The sequence below is a fragment of the Miscanthus floridulus genome, chromosome 15 (genome assembly GCF_019320115.1).
Source record: "Miscanthus floridulus cultivar M001 chromosome 15, ASM1932011v1, whole genome shotgun sequence".
NCBI lineage: Eukaryota > Viridiplantae > Streptophyta > Magnoliopsida > Poales > Poaceae > Miscanthus > Miscanthus floridulus.
This window is the reverse complement of record NC_089594.1, coordinates 44,766,737-44,789,916: the sequence shown is the minus strand read 5'-3', so window position 1 is coordinate 44,789,916 and position 23,180 is coordinate 44,766,737. Positions and strand designations below refer to the sequence as shown.

Below are 23,180 nucleotides of genomic sequence, written 5' to 3'. Positions count from 1 at the left end.
GCCCCACGGCGGTGCCATGGATAGCATGATCTGGAGCTCACCAATATAGTGCTCTAGAGTGACATCCACATAAAGGAGGGTATGGGGAGGTAGAGTGGCTCACCGTGAGTTCGAGGAAGGTGTTCACGGCATTCAGGAGGGCTCCAAGGGGTCCGATCAATGGCGATGGCGAGCTAGAGAGAGAAACCATCACGGGTGAGTGTGATTTTGTGCGACTGGTTACCAAAATGAAGAGAAGAAGACAACTATGGATGCGGTGAGGCATGGTGGAGCTCCTAGGTGCGTCATCGGTGGTGTTTGAGCACCGACGTGGGTGGATTATGGGGCAGCGGTGTGTATGTGAGCTCGGCAGTGGTAAATGGGGAGGAAGGGGCTCAGCGGTGGGTCTTTAGGCCAGATGGGCATGGTAGAAATTAGAAGCAGCGTCACCCGCCCACCATCACCGTGGATTGGGCCTGCCATACTGGCTCACCACCGTAGATGGTAGGCGCGGCTTCCTAGCGCAGCAGGAAAGGAAGGGGAAGGAAGGGGAAGAAAGGCGTCTAACGTGCGGGTCCCAGAGAAAGAGGAGGGAGAGGGGATTCAGGCAGCGCACAAGAGTGCATGCATAGCAGGTTTCCACCTAGGCCGAGCGGTGCCAAACTGGGCCACGTTGCTAGGCTACAGGTGCACGCGTGCGTGTTCATGCAATGGAGATCAGCGCTGGAGCAGGCCACCGAGCAGGCCGCGCTGCCAGGCCATGTGCACAAAGGAAGAGAAAGGAAGGGAGGCACAGGGCTAGGCCGGCTTGGGGTTGGGCTAGAAAGGAAGAAGGAGAGGGTTTTTTTCAAAGAAAAATCCTTTTCCATTTCTAGTTTTCAAATCCAAGCCAAAATTCAAATGAGTTTGAATTTTTAACTCCAAACAACTTAGCCCTACACTCAAACAAAATCATGTACTTCAACATGAATGCAATCAATCATGTTTCTAAGCCTTATAGTTAATTTTAATTAGCCAAAAAATATTATTTACCTAGGCTATAATGCATCAAAAATTAAGTAAATGCTCAAATTTAATAGCTAGATTATAAATGAATTTTTTAGGGTGTTACACCTTGGCGCATCGTGTGGCGGCTATACGTCGGTGCTGGCCTAGTTGGTTAGGCCAACATGGGGAGAAGAGGCGTGCACCTCTACTGCTTGCCCCATTTTGCTCTCGCACCTCGCTCTCTCGCCCACTGCTAGAACAAAGCGGAGCACCACGCCGCTGCGCCATCACCGTCGCTCTGCCGTGCCCACTCGCCACCATCGTAGCTTCGCCGCCAATAGCTCTGCCACCACCACCTCTACCTCCCCGAACCACTACTACCTCACATCACACCTTGGTAAGGCCCCATTTTGCCTTGCCGCCACCGCGCCATCACCAGAGCACCACCGCGCTCTTGGCTCACCGTGGCCACGCCATTCCACTGCACCTCCTATCCTCCTCTTCTCTAGGATGTAGCCGCTTTGTGGTCCATATGCTTAGGTAGGAACTAGGTTAGATGCTACTGTGTGGTCGAGCAAGAACACATCACCACTCCTGCCGTGGTCGCCATGGCCATGAGCTTGAGCTCACCATGGCTAGCCTGTCTCAGGGTCACTCTAGTCCCCTGCTCTTAGTCATCTCTGCATGGCCTTATGACCTAGATCTAGTAGGCTAGATGGAGACTCCCCTCTCGACATTAGCTAGCTGAAATGGAGAGCCCCACCATAGCCTATTGTGCATCGCCGCACGGCCATGCACGCGGCTAAGCTTTTCCACTATGCCACCATGGCCTAATCCTCGTCGTAGTGCTACGCTAGGTCATCAGGAAGGAGTAGCCATCCTCACCATCGAATGTCAGTGGTTGGAGATGGCTAGCACACCACTGCATAGCTTCACCAGTGCCGCCAACTGCCGCTTGGTGAGCCATCCCCAGTGAACCCTAGGTCACATATTCACCACCAACCGACACGGCTTGATGAGGGGAACACTGTTGGTGTCATCGTCATCGCCAGTTATCTCAGCCGCCTAGTGAGATAAGGCATGGCCAAAGCACCTCCCCTGCTCTAGTATCAGCTGATGCATGGGTCCTGCTGACCAAGCGGGCCCCAACTGTCAGCCTATGCATGTTTTGATTTTCTGATTTATTTTTTAGATTTGAATGTATGTTTCAAAAATTCATATCTCAAGCTAGGAGTGTCCAATTTTGGTGAACCAAATTTTGTTGGATTTCTCATGAAGTGTAGTATTTGATAAAAATATAAAATGCACCTTTTCTGATATTTTTCTAGGAGAATAAAATAGAGCTAGATAAATGCTTTTTAAATGGTTTCTATCTTGAAAAATGCATAACTTGAGCTTAGTATGTGCAAAAATTGTGATTCTAATTTTGTTGAGTTTGTATTGACATGCTATAGCTTGGAAAAATACTAAACTTGTAGTGGTCAAACTTTAGATATGGTCTTCTTATTTAATCCTAAATAATTATTAGTTTCTAGTGAGAATAAATGGGGCAAAAATACATAACTAATGATCATGAAAATTTTTACACAATGTTATGGTACTAGGATGAATGTAAGAAAAATATGAAATCTTTTGTTTGACACTTTTCAATAGGCTAAATTATTTTTTTCTAAAATAAACCTATGTAACTTGTCATTTTTGTATAGAGGGCTATACTTATCCAATTGGCATGAAATTTGCACTATAGGCTTTTGGGGTCATATGTATACTAATGTAATTTTCTAAGAATTTATGAAATAATGGAAATATTTATCTCATAAATCACCTTATTATATAAAGAAATTAAGGAAGGTATCCAAATACATTAGTTTGGCATAAACATAATGTTTTCTATGGTCCTTGTGATGTATATGATCTAGTCGATAATGGTAGTTGTGCTTGAGGTTGATTGGTTATAAGCGGCTACTTTATTATTGCTTTATAATTCTGCTAGATGGCTGTAGGAGTAGTTTCTGTTGTATTGATAAATTCATGATGATAATTACATTTCCTGTGAAACTTGTTATTAACAAAGTTGTAGATAACTTACTTATCTTACTTGTTTCAAATTTTCATGGTAATAGACTAAATGGTTTGGGAGTTATAGAAGTTAGAATTCTACTGTTAGATTTGCTTATCTTCTAGATAGATCTAGGATGATTGAATTATTTGACCTAGATAGCTATGAAATCTTCTTGTGATGACTAAATGAAAGTTGTAGGAAATTTTATAAGCTTTCTAGAAAGTCTAATATCACAGCATTTGGTTGAGAAAAACTCCTATTATGATCTAAACTTGTAGCTACTATGTTGTGGTCCAGAAATGGACTTAGTATGGATTCTTGAAATTTCTAGAGAAGAGATATGCACCTACTCAGTAAATAAGAATTCAACTTGGTTATCATCTAAGTAACTTGATATAATCATCAGCATAGAATCATGCACATTCTCATGTCATATCATTCACAATTCTTCTTATGCATTCATGATACTTACTTTATGCATATGCATGCAATAGGTGCAGCGGAAGAAATCATGTTGGTGGAACTCGAAGCTGATCCACAAGAGGAGAACCATGAAGCTTAGCACCAAGAAGCTCTAGGCAAAGGCGAGCCAGAAGTTGATCATCTCCTAGAGAGCCCTGACCACCAGCCGACCACGTTTGTGAAAGGTAAGCCCCGGAGCATTCTAACATCCTATGTGTTCTTATACCAACTTGAGTCCTTTTGTTTTATGTTAGTGTATTAAGTACTAGGAGTTGATTGGAACCACTTGCTGCATATACTTTCCTAGTCCTAGAAATATCTATCTTAAATCCTATGTAGGTCTAGGATCTACCTTTATGCTTAGCCATGCTTAGATCGGTAGAAGTCGGGTGATTTCCTGTCACCTACGAGCTATAGGTGGTGACTTTATCACGGTTGGCTATATTGTGCTATCATGGAACATAACCTAGTGATGTTGAATAATTGAAGACTGGGTGGAATCTTATATGTTAGGTGTGGTGACTTATGGTGATTCTGTCTGTGTCGTTTAAGGACCGGCCGTTGGAGGCCCTCTTGTCAGGTTGAACGCATGCCTCTCACATAGTTGGCTGGATAAGTCATTCTGACCACTGAAGCCGAGTAGCTCAACTTAGGCCAGGGAGATGAGCAGTTAAAGTGCGCACCCTAGAGGCAGTAAGGATGTGTGAAGAGCTAATGGCAGTGAGTCCAAGGGTAGGTTCGAGTCCCGAGCTTCCTGGCAGATTGGTAGTATCTTTGAGGGTACGACACTGGTCTTACCCTGAGATTTGGACCTAAGTTGTACCAAAGGTGACCTAATGCAACCCCGATGAGGGAAGTATGGGTGTGTGTTAGGACTAATTCCCTAGTTGGGTAGGAATCGATTCAAATCGCCATCTCTCTCAGATAGTGAGAACTTCACATGAGCCCCCTTCATCGTAGTAATTGATGAAAGTGTTGGTTATGTGGGTTATGAAAATGCTCAACTTGATATGGTTACTATTGTGATGATTTAATGGTACACAACATGTTTGGCATAGGATAGATGCTAATCTAGAATGGAATAGGAATAATAAACTTGTTATTCAAAAGTTAAAAGATACTAGATAAATATTGGCTTATAGGCAAAGGATGTCAACCAGCTCCACTTATAAGCCTTGCATGATCCATGGTGTCTCTTATTTTTGGTTTATGATGGGTAAGTCTAGCTGAGTACCTTCTCATACTCAGGGGTTTATTTCCCTATTGTTGCAGATAACGTGATGTACCATAGCTACTGTAAGCACTGTTGTGCTCCTGTAGTGGATGAGGAATAGGACCATGGGCATGGTCATTCTATATATCATCTCACCCTTCTACTTTTGTTGGAGATGACTGTGAAAACTGGCTATGTATCTAAACTACTATTGATGTCATTCAGAACTATGTTGCTTTTGCTACTGTTAAACTAATGTTGTAATAATTGTGTTGGAACTCCGATGTATGACAAACTATTTGTGAACTTGTTGTAACATGTTGAATCATGTATGATCTTGGCTTGTATGTTGGTTGATTCGAGATCCTTCGTGATACTTGATGGACTACCAGATTTATATAGGCTCAAGTGTGATGGTTTGACTACCTTGGTGGTTGCTATTGTACTTGTGCTCTTATAAATTAGATGGTTCTATTACAGGTAGCATCAGAGTAGGATTCAACACTAAACTATTCACATGTGTAATTAAAACATAGGTTTTTGTTTTATAAACTTAATTTCTATAACTGTATTAATAAGTTTAGAGTGTTGAAGATTGAACGTAAAACTATAGTGTGCCAGTGGTCATCTCCTTTATGTCCAGTTAAGGACTATTAGGTGGCTAATTAAGTACAAATATGGGGGTTTTTATTTTCATTGTTCATATGGCATGCTATTGTATGGATGCCATTCACTTGAGTGGTAATATATGGATCGAATGCCTCTACGCCCAGGTAAGAAGGTAAGTTGATAAGTGGCAGGACCACAAGATGTGAGCGTGCGGTTGGGGAGAGCTAGCTTTGATACAGCTATATATGCATGCTTGCATGTGTGTATGGTGTGTATTTAATTGTGGTTAATAAATTGTCATCGGGTAGCTTTGATATAGAAGTATATGTATGGGTATATATATGGAAGTATTTAGTTGCAACCTAGAGCTTAGATTTACATTTGGCATACATAATTATTGGGATGGGCTAAAATGAAATTCTTGTATAGGTACACTAACAGTGAAACGTGTAGCCCAATTAGTTACGTATATTTAGAGAACATATGTATGCCACCGTGTATGTCATTAGAATTTTAATTTTTTTTAAGATTCATGAGGACAGTACGGAACATGCATGCATCATATTCACTCATGCATTTACATTGTTGTACCCCTCCCTTACTTATAATTGTCAACCCCATTCATTAAATTTCTTCTCATGTATGATATCCTCTCACAAGAGTTGCACACTTTGCTACAGATGGCAGCACCAGGGGCCCCACCTCATAGTGACACATTCCTGGCTGTGTTTGGCACTCCTACCTTGTTGTGGAGGGTGCTAAACTCAGTTGGGTATGCTAAGCCACTCCGCTACTTCTAGAGGGAAGTGGCAGCTAAGGGACAGCTATGGTATGATGTACGGGTGACCATTGTAGCCTATGCAGATAATCCACAGTGGTAGGGTTGGAGTATTGAGTCAGATGGATAGTCTCCTTGGGAAGGTGCCCAAGTGGTAGCTTTAGAGGCACTAAGTGAGATATGTCAGGAGTTTGGTGATGAACTTATCAATGGTCCAGCTAGAACCTTTCCCTCGGGTGGATCCGTCGATGACCGCTTGAATGCAGTCGGGTGGTAATGCACTGGTGAGGGACCTGTGATGAGTGAGCAGAGAGCTCTAGTGCTGCTATGAGTGCTATGTTCATTGTCCTAAAGATGTTCTACTCTCAGCCAAGATAGCTACGTCAGTTCCATGCTAGAACTTCCAGCAAGCACAGGGCGCGTAATGCCAGCTACGAGGGCATGTGCGTAGGCATCGAAGGGTAGCTAGAGTGGCTCAACGAGAAGCCGATAATGCTATTATAGCTTTAGAATCTCGCCGGGTGTAGTTGGTGAATGTAGTGGTAGAAAGAGATATAGCTAGGGCTGAGTTACAGGACATCCGTGCTGAGAGGGACTGAGGTCATTCGCCTTGCTGAAACTAGAGAGGCAGCTAGAATCAAGACCTATGTTTTAGGCTGCTAGGCAGGCAATAGAGTTTGATCAGCAGAGAGTAGGAGCTCATACGCCAGATTGAGGAGCTTTAGCTTGGATGTTCATCATCTCAACAACATGGTGAACCCAATTCTTCCTTCATCTCTAGGAGTGGAAGAAGATCACAATGTGTTGATTGCTGAAGATGATGGCATGGAGGTGGATGCCTGAGGATGAGCCTGAGGAAGAGGTTGAGCCTTTTGAAGACGACCACGGTGATGGTGTAGTCCGACGTCGACAGCGACCACTCCTGAGGAGTATCTTAGCTAATAGTATCTAGCTTGATGTGTTAGCTCTCTATCTTCGATCTTTTATGTAATGAACTCATAATGTAGGTTTCAATCTCATAATGTACCCCTTTGATGTAATCTTGGAACCTTGCATGTTTAATCTATGTTGTTGAACCTTCATAAATGTCCAATTTGTGTGTGCTGACAAGTATTTGGCATGTACGATAATGCATTGCGCGATCACTAAGTAATATAATTGGTGATGTTGTGTTATAGAAATGAATTATTATGCCTTTATTTTATTGTATGAATGCTAAATTCTCTCCAGTAAATTCAAGTTTGGCATACTTAAATAATTCCTCTATAATTTTTCTGGCATCATCAATAATTACTTGTGGTTGCAATTCTACAGATGACGCTGCACTCATAGGGGAGCTGGTGGAGATGAGTTGGGTGGTAGTGCTGCTAGGGGCAATGGCAATGAGGACCTCCCACCACCACCACATCCCATGCCAGTGGAGATGATGGCCCAACTCATGGAGACCCAATGTTCCATGGGAGAAGTGTTGTGCGGTCTCACATAGAATGCTAGCCATGGACGAGGAAGGGACCAACACCAAGGACCAGAACCTAACCAGTTTAGCACTTTCAAGGACTTTCTTGACACCAAGCCTCCTACTTTTAAGGAAGTAGAAGAGCCATTGTAGGCAGATGAATGGCTGAATACAATGGAACTCAAGTTCCATCTCTTACGGCTCACTGAGCACTTGAAGACAGAATATGCATCGCACCAGCTGCAAGGGCCTACAGGCATTTGGTGGAGTCATCATCAATCCACTTTGCCTGAGGATGCTTAGATTACCTAGAACTAGTTTAAGATTGTATTTAGGAAACATTATATTCCCCTAGGTCTTATGAGCATGAAACATATAGAATTCATGAGGCTAACGCAGGGTACCAAGAGCCTAACAGAGTACCTACATGCCTTTAACAATTTGTCTAGGTATGCTACAGAGTTTGTGGATACTGATGTAAAGAAGATTGCTAGCTTCAAGAGAGGGCTTAGTCCGAAGCTAATGAAGACCCTAGCTAACAGCAAATGTGCCACTTTCAATGAGTTTGTTAGTGATGCTCTAACTCAAGAGAATCAGAACAACATTTATTCAACATCTAAGAGTCGTAAGAGGGCCTTTGAAGCCGATGCATCTCAGTAGAGAGCTCTAGTGGTGGCAAGAACCCAATACCACCCACCTGCTCCAAAATACTGCCCACCTTAGAAGAAGGCCTAGCCAAGCCAAGCAAATAAAGGGTATCGTCGGGCATACTCTATTGCTCTACTCGCCTAAGGGTGGTGTAGGACATGGCAGCTCGAAGGCTCCACCTAACAATCAACCATGTTTCAATTACAACAAGGACCGGTCATTGGGCGAGGGAGTGCCCTTACCCTAAGAAGAACAATAAGAAGTCAACAGCTGCAAATGCACACCCAAGGTATGTGCATTATACCACCATGGAATAGATTCCCTCTGGCAAGGTTGTCACAGCTAGTATGTTTCTTGTGAACCATCACCATGTAGTTGTTCTGTTTGATTCTAGGGCTTCACATTCATTCATGAGTCCAACATTTGCATCCAATCATGATCAGAAAATATTTGTAGTAGACAAAGGTGGTTATTGTATAAGTGCAGCCAGGGAATAACATTTCTACCAATCAGATAGCTAAAGATATACTTATCCAAATAAGTGAATGAGAGTATGCTGCAAATTTAGTGATATTACCAGGATTGGGTATAGATGTGATCTTGGGTATGAATTGGATGAAGAACCATGGTGTCCTTATCGATACATCGACTAGAACCATTATGTTGAGAGACCCTAGGAATAGCGATGTTTTTCTAGTACCCCTTCCTAGGGAGTTTGATCTCCAAAATGTGGCCAATGCTATCTAGCCTGTGGCCCTTGCTGATATTCCTATAGTATGTGAGTTTCTAGATGTCTTTCTAGATGAATTGCCTAGGTTACCACCCAACAGGGATATAGACTTCAAGATTGAGTTAATACCTAGGTACAGCGTCCATCTCCCAAAGACCTTATAGAATGCCGCCTAATGAGTTAGCAGAATTGAAGATCCAATTGCATGAGATCTTACAATAGGGTCTCATTTGCCCTAGTTCGTCACCATGAGGTTGTCCAGCCATATTTGTGAAAAAGAAGGACAAGTCTTTGTAGATGTGTGTGGACTATCGACCACTCAATGCTGTTACTATCAAGAATGAATATCCCTTGCCTCGCATTGATATCTTATTTGATCAACTAGTAAAAGCAAAAGTGTTCTCTAAGATTGATTTGAGGTCAGGTTATCACCTAAATCAATATCAGACCTGAGGACATACCTAAGATGGCTTTTTCCACTAGGTATGGCCTTTATGAGTATTTAGTCATGTCCTTTGGGAGGCCTGAGGACATATCGGTTTGGGGTGTGTTCTAATGCAGGAAGGCCTAGTCATTGCTTATGCCTCATGGCAACTAAGAAAGCATGAAGTCAATTATCCAACCCATGATTTAGAATTAGCAGTAGTTGTCCACGCTCTAAAAATTTGGAGACATTACCTGCTTGGCAATGTTTGCCATATCTACACCGATCGCAATATCCTCAAGTACATCTTCACCCAACTAGAATTGAACATGAGGTAGCGAAGATGGTTGGAATTGATCAAGGATTACAACCTAGAAGTACATTATCATCTAGGAAAAGCCAATGTGGTTGCAGATGCCTTAAGTCGAAAGTATCAGTGTAATCCTTTGTTGGAAGATGGTTTCAACTTATTGCATCCGACAGTCTTGCACAATATCACTATTAGTTGCTCTCTTGAGGCTAAAATCATTGAGCTCCAAAAGATCGATGTGGGTATATTCCATATCAAAAGAAAGATTAAAGAGGAAGAAACCAAACATTCTTGGCTAGATGAGAGGGGTGTGCTATGGTTTAAGGATCGACTTGTAGTGCCAAAAGATAGAGAATTGAGAAACCAAATTCTAGAGGAAGCACACTCTTCCAATTTTCCCATTCACCCTGGTAGCAGCAAAATGTACCAAGACCTGAAAACACGCTTCTGGTGGACAAAAATGAAGAAAGAAATTTCAGCATTTGTTGCTAGATGCCATAATTGCTATCGGGTCAAGGCCTTCCATTTGAAGCTGGCCTGGACTACTTCAGCCACTATCTATCCCAAGTTGGAAGTGGGATGACATCAGTATGGATTTTATAGTTGGGCTTCCAACCACTGAAAAGGGTCATCATTCCATATGGGTAATTGTTGACCGCTTGACTAAATCTGCACATTTCATCCCTATTAACGGAAAGGTATCGACCTCATCATTACGTAGGGTTGTACATTGCCTAAATCATATGATTGCATGGTGTGCCTAAAAGCATTGTGTCAAATCGAGGACCGTAGTTTGTTAATCATTTTTTGGGAACATCTGCATAAGCAGCTTGGTACCTAATTGATCTATAGCTCTACTTATCTCCCTCAGACAGGCTGGTTAGACTGAGCGAGCGAATTAGACTCTGGAGGATATGTTGAGAGCTTATGTGATTTCTTCCAAGGGTTCATGGGAGAAATGGCTACCTTTGGCTGAATTCTCCTACAATAATAGCTATCAAGAAAGCATTAAGATGGCTCCTTTTGAAGCTTAGTATGGTAAAAAATTTAGGACTCCTCTGAACTAGGTTGAGCCTGGTGAAAGAAGGTATTATGGGATTGACTTTGTCAAAGAAGTGAAAGAACAAGTTCGAATCATTCAACAACATATTGAAGCTGCTCAATCGAGATAGAAGAGTTATGCAGATAAAAGGAGAAGTACTATTGCATTTGAAGTTGGGGATTTTGTATATCTAAAGGTGTCTCCCATGAGGAAAGTGCAAAGGTTTGGTGTGAAGCGAAAGCTTGCACCTAGATATGTAGGCCCATACAAGATCATTGGATGAAGGGGACTAGTAGCCTACAAGCTCCTAGTTACCTCTAGAAATGAGAACTATATTCGATGTTTCCATGTCTCCCAACTCAAGAAATGTCTTCATGTGCTCGAAGAAGCTATTGAACCTGCTAGTGTCAAGATCTAGTCAAATTTGACCTATGAAGAAAGTCCTATTCGAGTGCTTGAGACAATGGAAAGATTGACCCATGGCAAAGTCATTAAATTCTACAAGGTGGTATGGAATAACCATAGTGAGCAAGACGCTTCGTGGGAGCGAGAGGATTATCTTCATGAGGTATATCTGGATTTCTACAAGAGATGGTTGGTTGTGCAAATCTAGGGACGAGATTTCTTTAAGGGGGGAAGGGATATAACACCATAGGTGTTAAGCATGCATTTGGCATTGGCATTGCATGAGCACAAGCATCATTGATCATTCATGAGCATGAGCATCTCAAATTTTATCTCTATGATTGCTTATATCACATGTGTTTGTCACTAAATGCTTTACATATGCTAGGGTTTACATTTGACCAATGTATAAATTGCTTGTGGGACCCTAGGAGTACCTTTAACATGTCTAGAATGTCACATGGAACAACTTTGGTACTCATGACATGGACCCAATTGGCCTCTAAGTCATGGTTATAGTGTAAGCAATCATTTTGAAGTTGCATGTTTGACCTAAGTTGAAACTATAGCATAGAATGTTTGCATGGCAGTGCACCCTTAAGAAAAGTTGTAGTACTTGACTAGAGTAACAAATTTTATTTTTGTGTCAAGACCTAATTCGGTGCTTAGCATGCTCAAAAATAGTCCACAAGTAGCCTTGAAATGTTGTTGCCACACTTAGAAAATTTGGCCCAGTGTTAACTGTAGTTTCAGTTTCAATGTACCCTAATTTGAAGCTTTGCAATTTAAAAACCATGGCAAATTAGAGGAAACTTTCTAAATCAAAGTTGTAGATCTCATGTAGCTCTACAATTCTTGTTAAATATTTTTTTGCAATGGACAAACGGTTTAGGAGTAACGATTGCATGAAGTCGCTTTGTTAGTCACGTTTGTCAGAGTCTGATGCCGTTCGACGCCGATGTTAGTGGATGACTAGGGGTAGGCTAGGCGCGCCGCATGGTAGCTGTACACTAGCATTGGCCTAGCCAGTGTGGGAGAAGAGGCGTGCGCCTCTACTACTCACCCCATTTCGCTCTCACACCTCGCTCTCTCTCGCCCACACTAGAGAAAAGCGGAGCACCACGCCGCCGTGCCATCACCGTCGCTCCGCCGTGCCTGCTCGCCACCATCGTAGCTCCACCACTTGATTCCTCGCACCAATAGCTCTACCACCTCCACCTCTACCTCCCCAAACCACTACTACCTCCCATCGTCCCTAGGTAAGGCCCCATTTTGCCTCGCCCCCACTGTGCCATCACCGGAGTGCCACCGCGCTCTCAGCTCACCATGGCCATGCCATTCCATCGCACCTCCTATCCTCGTCTTCTCTAGGTTGTAGCCACTTTGTGGTCCATATGCTTAGGTAGGAACTAGGTTAGACGCTACTACATGGTCAAGCGGGAACACACCGTCGTTCCCGCTGTGGCCGCCATGGCTATGAGCTTGAGCTCGTCTCGGGGTCACTCCAGTCCTCGCTCCTAGTCATCTCTACATGGCCTTGTGACCTAGATCTAGTAGGCTAGACAGGAGACTCCCCTCTCAGCGTCAGCTAGCCAGAACAGAGAGCCCCGCCACAGCGCACCATGCGCCGCCGCATGGCCATGCACGTGGTCGAGCTTTTCCACTATGCCACCATGGCCTAATCCTCATCGTAGTGCTGCGCTAGGTCACCAGAAAGGAGTAGCCATCCTCATCGATGCATGCTGTGGTCGGAGAAGGCTAGCACACCACTACACAGCTCCATCGTGCCACCATCGTCGCCGACGAGCCATCCCTGGTGAACCCTAGGTCGTGTATTCACCACCAACCGGCGTGGCTTGATGAGGGGAACACAGTTGGAGTCACCATCGTCACCTGGTGATCTCACCTGCCGATGAGAGAAGGCTGGCCGGAGCACCTCCCCTGCTCTAGTATCACCGACGTGTGGGTCCTACTGACCAGCGGGCCCCAACTGTCAGTCTATGTATGTTTTGATTTTTGATTTATTTTCTAGATTTGAATGTATGCTTCAAAAATTCATATCTCAAGCTAGGAGTGTCCAATTTTGGTGAACCAAATTTTGTTGGAATCCTCATGAAGTGTAGTATTTGATAAAAAATATGAAATGCACTTTTTCTAGTATTTTCTAGGAGAATAAAATGGAGCTAGATAAATGCTTTTTAAATGGTTTCTATCTTGAAAAATGCATAACTTGAGCTTGGTACATGCAAAAATTGTTATTCCAATTTTGTTGAGTTTGTATTGACATGCTCTATCTTGGAAAAATACTAAACTTGCAGTGGTCATACTTTGGATATGGTCTTCTTATTTAATCCTAAATAATTATTAGTTTTGAGAGAAAATAAATGGGGCAAAAATACATAATTCATGATCATGCAAATTTTTACACAGTGTTATCGTACCAGGATGAATGTAAGAAAAATATAAAATCTATTGTTTGACACTTTTCAATAGGGTAAATAATTTTTGCTAAAATAAACAAAAGCAACTTGTCATTTTTGTATAGAGGGCTATACTTATCCCATTAGGCATGAAATTTGCAGAGTAGGCTGCTGGGGTCATATGTATGCTACTGTAATTTTCTTAGAATTGATAAAACACTAGAAATATTTATCTCATAAATCACCTTATTACATAAAGAAAGTAATAAAGGTATCCAAATACATTAGTTTGGCATAAACATAATGTTTTTTGTGGTCCTTGTGTTGTATATGATCTGCTAATAATGGTAGCTGTGCTTGAGGTTGATTGATTATAAGCAATTACTTAATTATTGCTTTATAATTCTGCTAGATGGCTGCAGGAATAGTTTCTGTGGTATTGATAAATTCATGATGATAATTACATTTCCTGGGAAACTAGTTATTAACAAAGTTTTAGATAACTTACTTATCTTACTTGTGTCAAATTTTCATGGTAATATACTAAATGGTTTGGGAGTTGTAGCTGTTAGAAGTCTGCTATCAGATTTGCTTGTCTTTTGGACAGATCTAGATGATTGAATTGTTTAACCTAGATAGCTATTAAATCATCTTGTGATGACTAAATGAAAGTTGTAGGAAATTTTATAAGATTTCCAGAAAGTCTAAGATCATAGCATTTGGTTGAGAAAAACTCTAGTTATGATCTAAACTTGTAGATGCCATGTTGTGGTCCAGAAATGGACTTTGTATGGATTCTTGAAATTTCTAGAGAAGAGATATGCACCCACTTAGTAAATAAGAATTCAACTTAGTTATCATCTAAGTAACTTGATATAATCATCAACATAGAATCTTGCACAGTTCTCATGTCATATCATTCAGAATTCTTCTTATGCATTCATGATACTTACTTTATGCATATGCATGCAGTAGGTGTAGCGAAAGAAATCACGTTGGTGGGAATTGAAGCCGATCCACAAGAGGAGAACCAAGAAGCTCAGCACCAAGAAGCTCTAGGCGAAGGTGATCCTAAAGTTGATCACCTCCTAGAGTGCACTGACCACCAGCCGGCCATGTTTGTGAAAGGCAAGCCCCGAAGCATTCTAACATCCTATGTGTTCTTATACCAACTTGAGTCCTTTTGTTTATGTTAATGCATTAAGTGCTAGGAGTTGATTGGAACCACTTGCTGCATATACTTTCCTTATCCAAAAATATCTATCTTGAATCCTATGTACATCTAGGATTGACCTTTATGCTTAGCCATGCTTAGACCAGTAGAAGTCGGGTGATTTCCTGTCACCTGTGAGCTATAGGTGGTGACTTGATCACGGTTGGTATATTGTGCTATCGTGGAACATAACCTAGTGATGTTGAACAATTGGAGACCGGGTGGAATCTTATATGTTATCTATGGCGACTTATAGTGATTTCGTCTGTGTCGTTTAAGGACCGGCCGTTGGAGGCTCTCTTGTCATGTTCAACGCATGCCTCTCACATAGTTGGTCGGATAAGTCCTTCCGACCACAAAGCCGAGTAGCTCAACTCAGGCCGTGGACATGAGCAGTTAAAGTGCGTACCTTAGAGGCAATAAGGATGTGCAGAGACCAATGGTGTGAGTCCAAGGGCGGGTTCGAGTCCCGAGCTTCCTGGCAGGTTAGTAGAATCTTTGAGGGTGCAGCACTAGTCTTACCTATAATTTGACCTAAGTTGTACCAAAGGTGACCTGATATGACCCCGATGGGGGAAGTATGGGTGTGTTAGGAATAATTCCCTAGCTAGGGTAGGAATTGATTTGAATCACCATCTCTCCCGGATAATGAGAACTTGACATGAGCCCCCTTCGTCATAGTAATTGATGAAAGTGTTGGTTATGTGGGTTATGAAAATGTTCAACTTGATATGGTTACTATTGTGATGATTTAATGGTACACAACATGTTTGGTATAGGATAGATGCTAATCTAGAATGGAACAGGAATAATAAACTTGTTATTCAAAAGTTAAAAGATACTAGATAAATATTGGCTTGTAGGCAAAGGATGTCAACCAGCTCCACTTATAAGTCTTGCATGATCGTTGGTGTCTCTTATTTTTGGTTTATGATGGGTAAGTCAAGCTGAGTACCTTCTCATACTCAGGGTTTATTTCCCTATTCTTGCACATAACGTGATGTACCACGGCTACTATAAGCACTATTGTGCTCCTGCAGTGGATGAGGAATAGGACCATGGGCATGATCATTCTATATATCATCTCACCCTTCTGCTTTTGCTAGAGATGTCTATGAAAACTATTCAAATTTCTCACATTTTAAATTCAAATTCTTCAAACGACCTTAGATGGAGAAATGGTCAAAACCTAAAATTGTAAATATCGAAAAGTTAATAAAATTTTGTTGTTGACAACTTTTACATTTGAATTCATTTAGGATCACAATATTCATTTCAAAATCAGATGAACATAAAATGGGATGGATGAATATCCCAAATGGACACCAGTGTCTTGTGGGCGGAGTGGTTAGGGGACGATCGTGTGAAGCCTGAGGTCATGGGTTCGCATGCTGGCAGCCTAGTAGCAGGTGAAAAGTTGCGTGACTTGTGAGTTATATAGTTCATTCGATTCGAATGGATCCCTGATTAAATAAAATATTTTGCTATTTTTACTTGACGATTTTGGTTTTCATATTGCCACTTTCCCACTGCCGGAAACCAGCAGTGATAAGGGGTTTGGATCTGGCAGTGAAGAGTTGCTCTGGAGTAGTGAATTATCGTTTGTATAGAAACTTATATGAAAATTATGGGTTAAGAAAGATAGTTTCTACTAAATATTAATTCCTCTCTTTCTTTCTTGAAACTATTACCTCTAGAAACTATGTATTGGGACTACCCTTGCTAGGGCTACTTGTCAAAATATTTTGCATACACACCAAGACATAAGATTAGTTGGGCGTCAAGAGAATTTTCATGTACCAGATGACGCTGCATGTGTGGAGAAAAAATAGCACACAAGTTATAGGGGGGCCGTACTGCTTGTCTGGCAGTTGTGCGCAGGAGAATAGCGCATATCGGCTAGTAGCGAGAAAATTTACATGTGCATGCATGTGCAGCGGAGCCAGACGATTTTTTTAAGGATCCTAGACGGAAAAACGTTTCATGTAATTATTTGGAGGTGGAACCATAGTTTTTCCGAGACATAACCCAAGGGACATTTCTTAGAACATGCAGTAATTAATCTGCTCTTTGGTCTTAACGGTTTTTTGAGTTGCGCCAACTATCTTGAGACAAAAAGTATAATATATACAAAAATTTAACAAACATGTAATTTTGTAAAAGTACTTTTTAAGACTAATATAGTTGTCTTAGTGTAATTCAAACTAAATTCTTTAAATGTTATTAATAGCCAAAGTTCTAAATGTTTAATCTAAACCTTGTCCACAATGACAAGAATTATGGATGGGGGGAAGTATAATACTCGTATTAATCTTTTTCTTCTTCTTTTTCAGCTTTTTTGTCTGGAATCCTCGTTCAGTAAAACAGAGCAGTATTAAAGCAATTGCCTAGTCACCTCGTCTCCATTGGCTTCTAGCATCTGGTGGAGGAACTACAAATGGATACATACGAGTTTTGATACGACCATGAATATACACTTGAGCTGCATGGATACTCACCTCAGTGGGGTGATGTGCGTGCTTGGGCGTGCTATCCAGCGACAGGATCAATAAAAGCCTTGGGCTTGCATCAACGGGAATTAAGTAGTTGGAAAACCAATAAACCTTAGGATAAAAATCACCGTGTAACATTGTCTTCATGTTGGTTTGCATCCTCTATACACTAGCTTGTATTTACTTGTTCTTACTTGTGCTAGTGTTTAGTGTTCCTCTTATGTATAGCTAGCTAGCTTGTGTAGTTAATTAGTTGCTCTCATTGTGCTAGTTAGCTTTTGTAGCTAAGTAGCTTAGCTTAGTTTGTGTGGCTAAGTAGTTGTAGCTCTCTAGTTGTGCTTGTGTAGCCAGCTTGTGAGTAGTACTAGTGTTGCTTGTCCTTTGTGCTCTACTCACTAGTATGTGTAGGAGCTCCCATGTGCTTTCTTGACTAGTTGCATAGTTTGTGTGACCTTACTAACTAGAATTATTAGGTAAGCTCCCACTAGCTCGACACCTTAGTATAACTTATTTAGGACCTCTGTAAGGTGCTTGTGAACATAGATAGAAGGATGTAGTTGAGGCTAGACATATTAATTTAATTCCATATTTTTTTGGTTAGCTGTAGCAATTTGAAACCTCCTCTAGTCGGCTTCCTATTCCTAACAGAAGGTGAAGAGCAACTCTAGTAGAATCGCAGCTTGTTGGAGTGTCAAGTTGATTCACCGACTTAAGTCAAGTGCTCACGTTGGAGCCTACTTTGTGGGGGTAGTCCGAGCTTGCGAGCTTGAGAGTAGGGATGACAATCTTACCCGCGGGTTTCGCACCCAATGGGTGCAGAAAATAGGTAGACAAGCTCACTCAAGGGTATATGAGGGTTGGGTACTCGCAAAGGTGCAGGTGCAAAACTTCATCCATGAATACCCAATGGGCACCGACAATTTCAAAATACATATGCATATCTATTGTATATCATGCCCACTAGTCCATTCGATTTGGTGTAGCCCAATTCTTTTTTTATGTTGTTAGTATGATATATTTGGTCCACTATCTCATTGATCCATTGGCATAAAGCATTAACACTGGTTGATTGGTGAACCACAAGTCTAGTAATCCTCAGAAAAGTTATCATAACCGCTGTAATTTGTTACACATCCGGAATTTTTGTCCTAAATAATGAAAATAGGTAAATGCATCGTAGGCCCTAGAACTTGTCTTGGGGTGCCACTTAGGTCCACAAACTCTCAAATTGTACTTCTGGCACCCTAATGTTGTTTAAGTATGCCACTTAGGTCCATAACTCATCGGAACAAGGTTTTGGCCGACGTGGCATGGACAACGTGGCGCTGACTGTGTCCAAGCGCACGTGAGCCGCGCGTGAGCCTGATTTGGGGTGTGCAAATAAGCAGAGAGGCCCCCCCAGTTCTTTTCATATCCTCCATTTCCCCTCCTCTTACTCTTCCCTTCTCTATCTCTGTCTCTATGCCTGAACTCCAAGCTGTTGCCGCTGCCGCCGCCTTGTTGATCTACTCCATGGTGCCACCAGGGAGTACATCATGCTCCAATAGGCACACAGGCGGCCTTCCCCTCATCCTGTGCACCGAATGCGGCGGTCGAATGGTGGTGAGGCATGTTTGCACGCAGCCATGGAGTGCAGGGAAGGTATTCTACTATTGCCTAGACCATAAGGTGAGTTATGGTTTGATGATTCAAATCTTTGGCACTTGGATTGTTGTGTCCTTGTTGCAATTGAGTTGGATTTGGTTATTTTGGCAGAGGGATGGCAGCGGGTGTCCATTTTTCTACTGGGAAGCAGATTACATCAAGCACATCTTAAAGATGCTGAAGGAAGGCAGCAATGGCACATGTGAAGCCTAGTCCTGAAGGAGAATCAAACCTACGTCCCTATGCTGGCCTGATGGACAATGCAGTGGCCAACAAAGCTCAAGGAAATCAAGGGAAGGACCAAGACGTAGTTCGTTTGCTGAATGTGATATGTGTTCTCTATGTGTGTATAGTGTTGGCACTTGTGTTAGTTGTGGTTGTTCAGTTGTGCAAATAAACTCAGTCACAACTGTGTAAGAGTACTCATTGTGTAATATGAACATCAGAAGCAATGGAAACCATCCTTTTTATCTCAATTTTCCATCTATTTCATAGTTCACCTGATAGCAGTAATAGCATCCATGTGCACATACACTGTTTTGGTCAGTGATTCATGTGATGATCTAAACAAAAGACTATTGCCACCATCTCAAACATTGTTTTGGGGCCATAATAAGCTTTACAAAAGATTGTACAGCACAATCTAAAGCCTTATGTTGGTGCTGAACAAAAGCATAGAAGTACTACACAAAAGCACAAAAGGACTTGTCATCTTCTACTGCTTGTCTGTAGACTTTGGAGATGAGGTCTTCTTCTTCTTAGGGTCTCCTCCCTTCTTCTGTTGACCTTTGGACTTGTCACCCTGCTTGGCACTTCTCTTAGATGCTGTTGACCTCCCTAGCTTTGATGCAGTTGTAGGTGGCAGTGGTCTTGTGGTTGGCATGTTTGTTCCAATGAATGTAGAGGCTAGCATGGGTTCTTGTTGCCTCACCATGCTGCTGGTCTATGAAGACTAAGAAAACAAGTGTTTGTTAAATGTGACAATAGTAGTTGTTGCCTCATCATGCTGCTAGTCTGTGAAGACTAAGAAAACAAGTGTTTGTTAAATGTGATAATCATAGTTGTTAAAGCATAGTGTCGTACCTCTTCTTCTAGCTGTGAAAGCATAGTGTTTGTTAACTGTGACAGTAGTGGTGTGTTGGTTTCTAGAAAATGAATGGCAACCTACAAGCATAGACAGTTAGTTGTGCAAGCATAGTGTAAAATTGGTGTACTGTGAGTAAAATATTTGGTCAGTCCATACTACCACTGTAATCACTGGTTCTTCATCTAAGTTGTCATCCATTTGCTGTGTAGGGTCCTCTTCCTATGGTTCTTCCATAGTTTTCCTCATAGGCTACAGTTTAGGGCCTTATTCCTAACTTCCTTAACTAACACCTGCTCTATTGTGGCCTTGATCCCCATAGTAGCTACAAGTCATTTGCATTCCATGCTTTAACATTTTTGTCCCACTAGTTCCTTCTAATTCCACTAGTTCTTTTCTTCTATTCTTAGGAGGTCTGCCCACCTTCTTTTTGTACAGAGGAGGAAGCACAACAGGAAGTCCTTGGACCTTCTCCCAAATGGACTTGTCAGCACAGTGGATAGATCTTGGGACGATATGCAATCAGAAATCTTGCTGAAGTATAGCAGTCATGGACCATTGTTTTAGTGGCTATCCTTTCATGCCTTAGGCAAGAAATGGCATGTGAACAAGGTATACCAGTGAGATCCCACCTTCTACAGTCACATTATTTTAGCCCAATGTTAACTACTAACTAATACCCCCTATCCTACACCTGAAATATACCATGTCCAGAAGGTGCTGCAAAACAAGTGTTGGCAGACTCTTAATTCTTCTGAACTTTCTTCCTAATCTTCAGGTAGATTGGTCCCTGCCACACTTGTTCAACCCCTTTCTCCTTGCTATAGTACCTACTCATCAGTTGGCCCTTGATGTGCTCCAACATACTGAGAATTGGCATTTCTCTAGCATCCAAGATATAGTTGCTGAAAACCTCACATCTATTGTTCAAAAGTATGTCACACTTGTTGTAATTGCTAAAAAATGCCCTCACCCAAGTGTTTGGAGCCATCCTTTCTAGCCACTCATATGCCTTCTGGTTTAGTGCCCTCATTTGTCCCATGTTTCTATTCCATTGATCCATAGTGGTGGACCTAGCACATTTCCAAAGTTATATCTTCAGGTTGTCACCTTTGAAGTGCTACTGGAAGTTGTTGTACAAATGTCTAACATAGAATCTATGCTTAGCTTCAGGGAAAACTTTGCTGCATGCTGGAATGAGGCCCTACACATAGTGAAAAAATGAATTAGGTATAGAACATTAGGTAAATAACAATAAGATTTACTATAACAATAATGAATCATCAAGTTCTCACCTTTTGTTTGTTATCATAAGTGTCCATGGATATGTGTTTTCAATGCCAAGGTCTACCTTCAAAGTTTGTAAGAACCATTTCCAAGTTGCTAGTGACTCAACTTCAATAATTGCTAGAGCTATTGGATAAATACAATCATTAGGATCAATACCTACAGCTGTCAGCATTTTCCCCCCATATTTGGTTTTCAAGTGACATCCATCCAAACATATTAAAGGTCTACAACCCTCAAGGAAGCCCCTCTTGCAAGCATCAAGTGACATATAAAGTGAGGTAAAAAGATTACCATTAAGGTTCAGATACAATGTGCTGCCTGGATTGGTCCTTCTTAGCTCTTGAGCATAGTGCCCACAACAGCTTATATTGCTCTGCTTCATCACCCATTACCCTTTTCATTGCTATTCTTCTAGCTCTCGCAAGCTTTGTCCTAGCTGGTGTTCAGATTCCACACTTTTTGCACTATTCTATCAAAATTCCCTAGTGTCATCTTATTAGCTCTGAAAGATTCCAAGTACTTATCAGCAAGCCAATTAGATGCGCACCTCTTTAATACCCATTTCTTATGGCAGTTGTGCTCACCACAAAAAGTCTTTATCATCATTCCATGAGCCCTCCTATCATCGGAAGCATACAAATTCCAAGGACATCCTTTCTCACATATGGCTCGTAGCCTCTTCTTCTCATTCCTTGGCATCTTAATATCCACCCTATGCTTCATACTATATTCTATAATAGCCTTCCTTAGCAACTCTATAGACTCAAAGATCATTCCTACTTTGAACACTGGATTGACCAAGTCTTCATGCTTGAATGACTTGAAATTGAATGTGACATTGTTTTCATCATCAGAGTTTGGAACCATTAACCCTTCATCATCAGTTGAGAAATCCTCATCACCTCTGCCCAACACAACTTGAGCTCTCTTTCCCTTGGGTACCTTCTTTCCCTTGGCAACTCCTTGATCAACCACTTGGTCATCAACATTATCCATGAATAGATCATCATCTTCATTAGCCAGATCATAATCACTATCTTCAAAATCTGAGTCATCTTCACTAGAACTATACTGCACATCATCTTCATAAGTTGCATCCACATCATTGGGAATATTGTTCATGTTCCTAGTTCTGCACTCCCACTCTACAGGAGCTCATAACCTTGGGCAGTGAACTTATTGGGTTTGCCACAATGTCATCCCAATCCAAGCCAGCTAGAGAGTCATCATGATCAGCATACAGAACAAATGTCCTCACTCTACCTACTAGAGAGGCCATCACCAAGGTTTCCGAGTCACTAAAAATCAATCTAATGTCATCTGAAAATGTCTTTCCTAGGTAAAAGCTAGTACATCTTCAAATTTGGGTTCTTTGGGTAGTGAAGCATGTGTAAGGAAAATGGACCCTAGGCCCATTTACTTTGGATTTTGGTGTTTGATGACCAACAAGACTAAATTGGACTAATGAATTTGCAAGTGATTGTTTTATAGTTCAATAGGGTGCAAGACATGACTTGGACGAAGGCGATGTGATGATCCAATGATCAACACCTTAAGCAAGACCCTAGAAGCACAAGAAAAGACTCAAGATATTAAGCAAAGTCAAAGCATGAAGATAGGAACCAAGACAAACTGCAAGATCACTAAGATACTGAGCTCACAGAGGTGACCGGATGTTGGATCGAAACGCTGGAAGGTGATCGACCGGATGCTCCGATCAGTGACTCGACTACAGCAGGCATCAGTAGCAGCGACCTGGACTACTGAACAAGTAAAATTACCAGACACACCGATGGCACTGTTCATCATCCCGACAACACATTCAGCATTGACCGGACGCTAGGCGGCAAATCGACTAGACACTAGGACAACATCGTCCGATCGAGTATAGAATGGTTCTAGAGTGGTGAAATTGCAATCGAACATGTCCGG

The 23,180-nt window shown here is 41.8% G+C and overlaps 1 protein-coding gene across 1 annotated transcript; it reads right to left on the bottom strand.

Moving 5' to 3' along the window:
* Window positions 1-21,680: 21,680 nt before the first annotated feature.
* Window positions 21,681-22,370, bottom strand: LOC136507441 (uncharacterized). The gene has a single exon (XM_066502165.1). It carries the CDS (start codon window positions 22,368-22,370, stop codon window positions 21,681-21,683), a length of 690 nt encoding a protein of 229 aa, XP_066358262.1.
* Window positions 22,371-23,180: the final 810 nt, after the last annotated feature.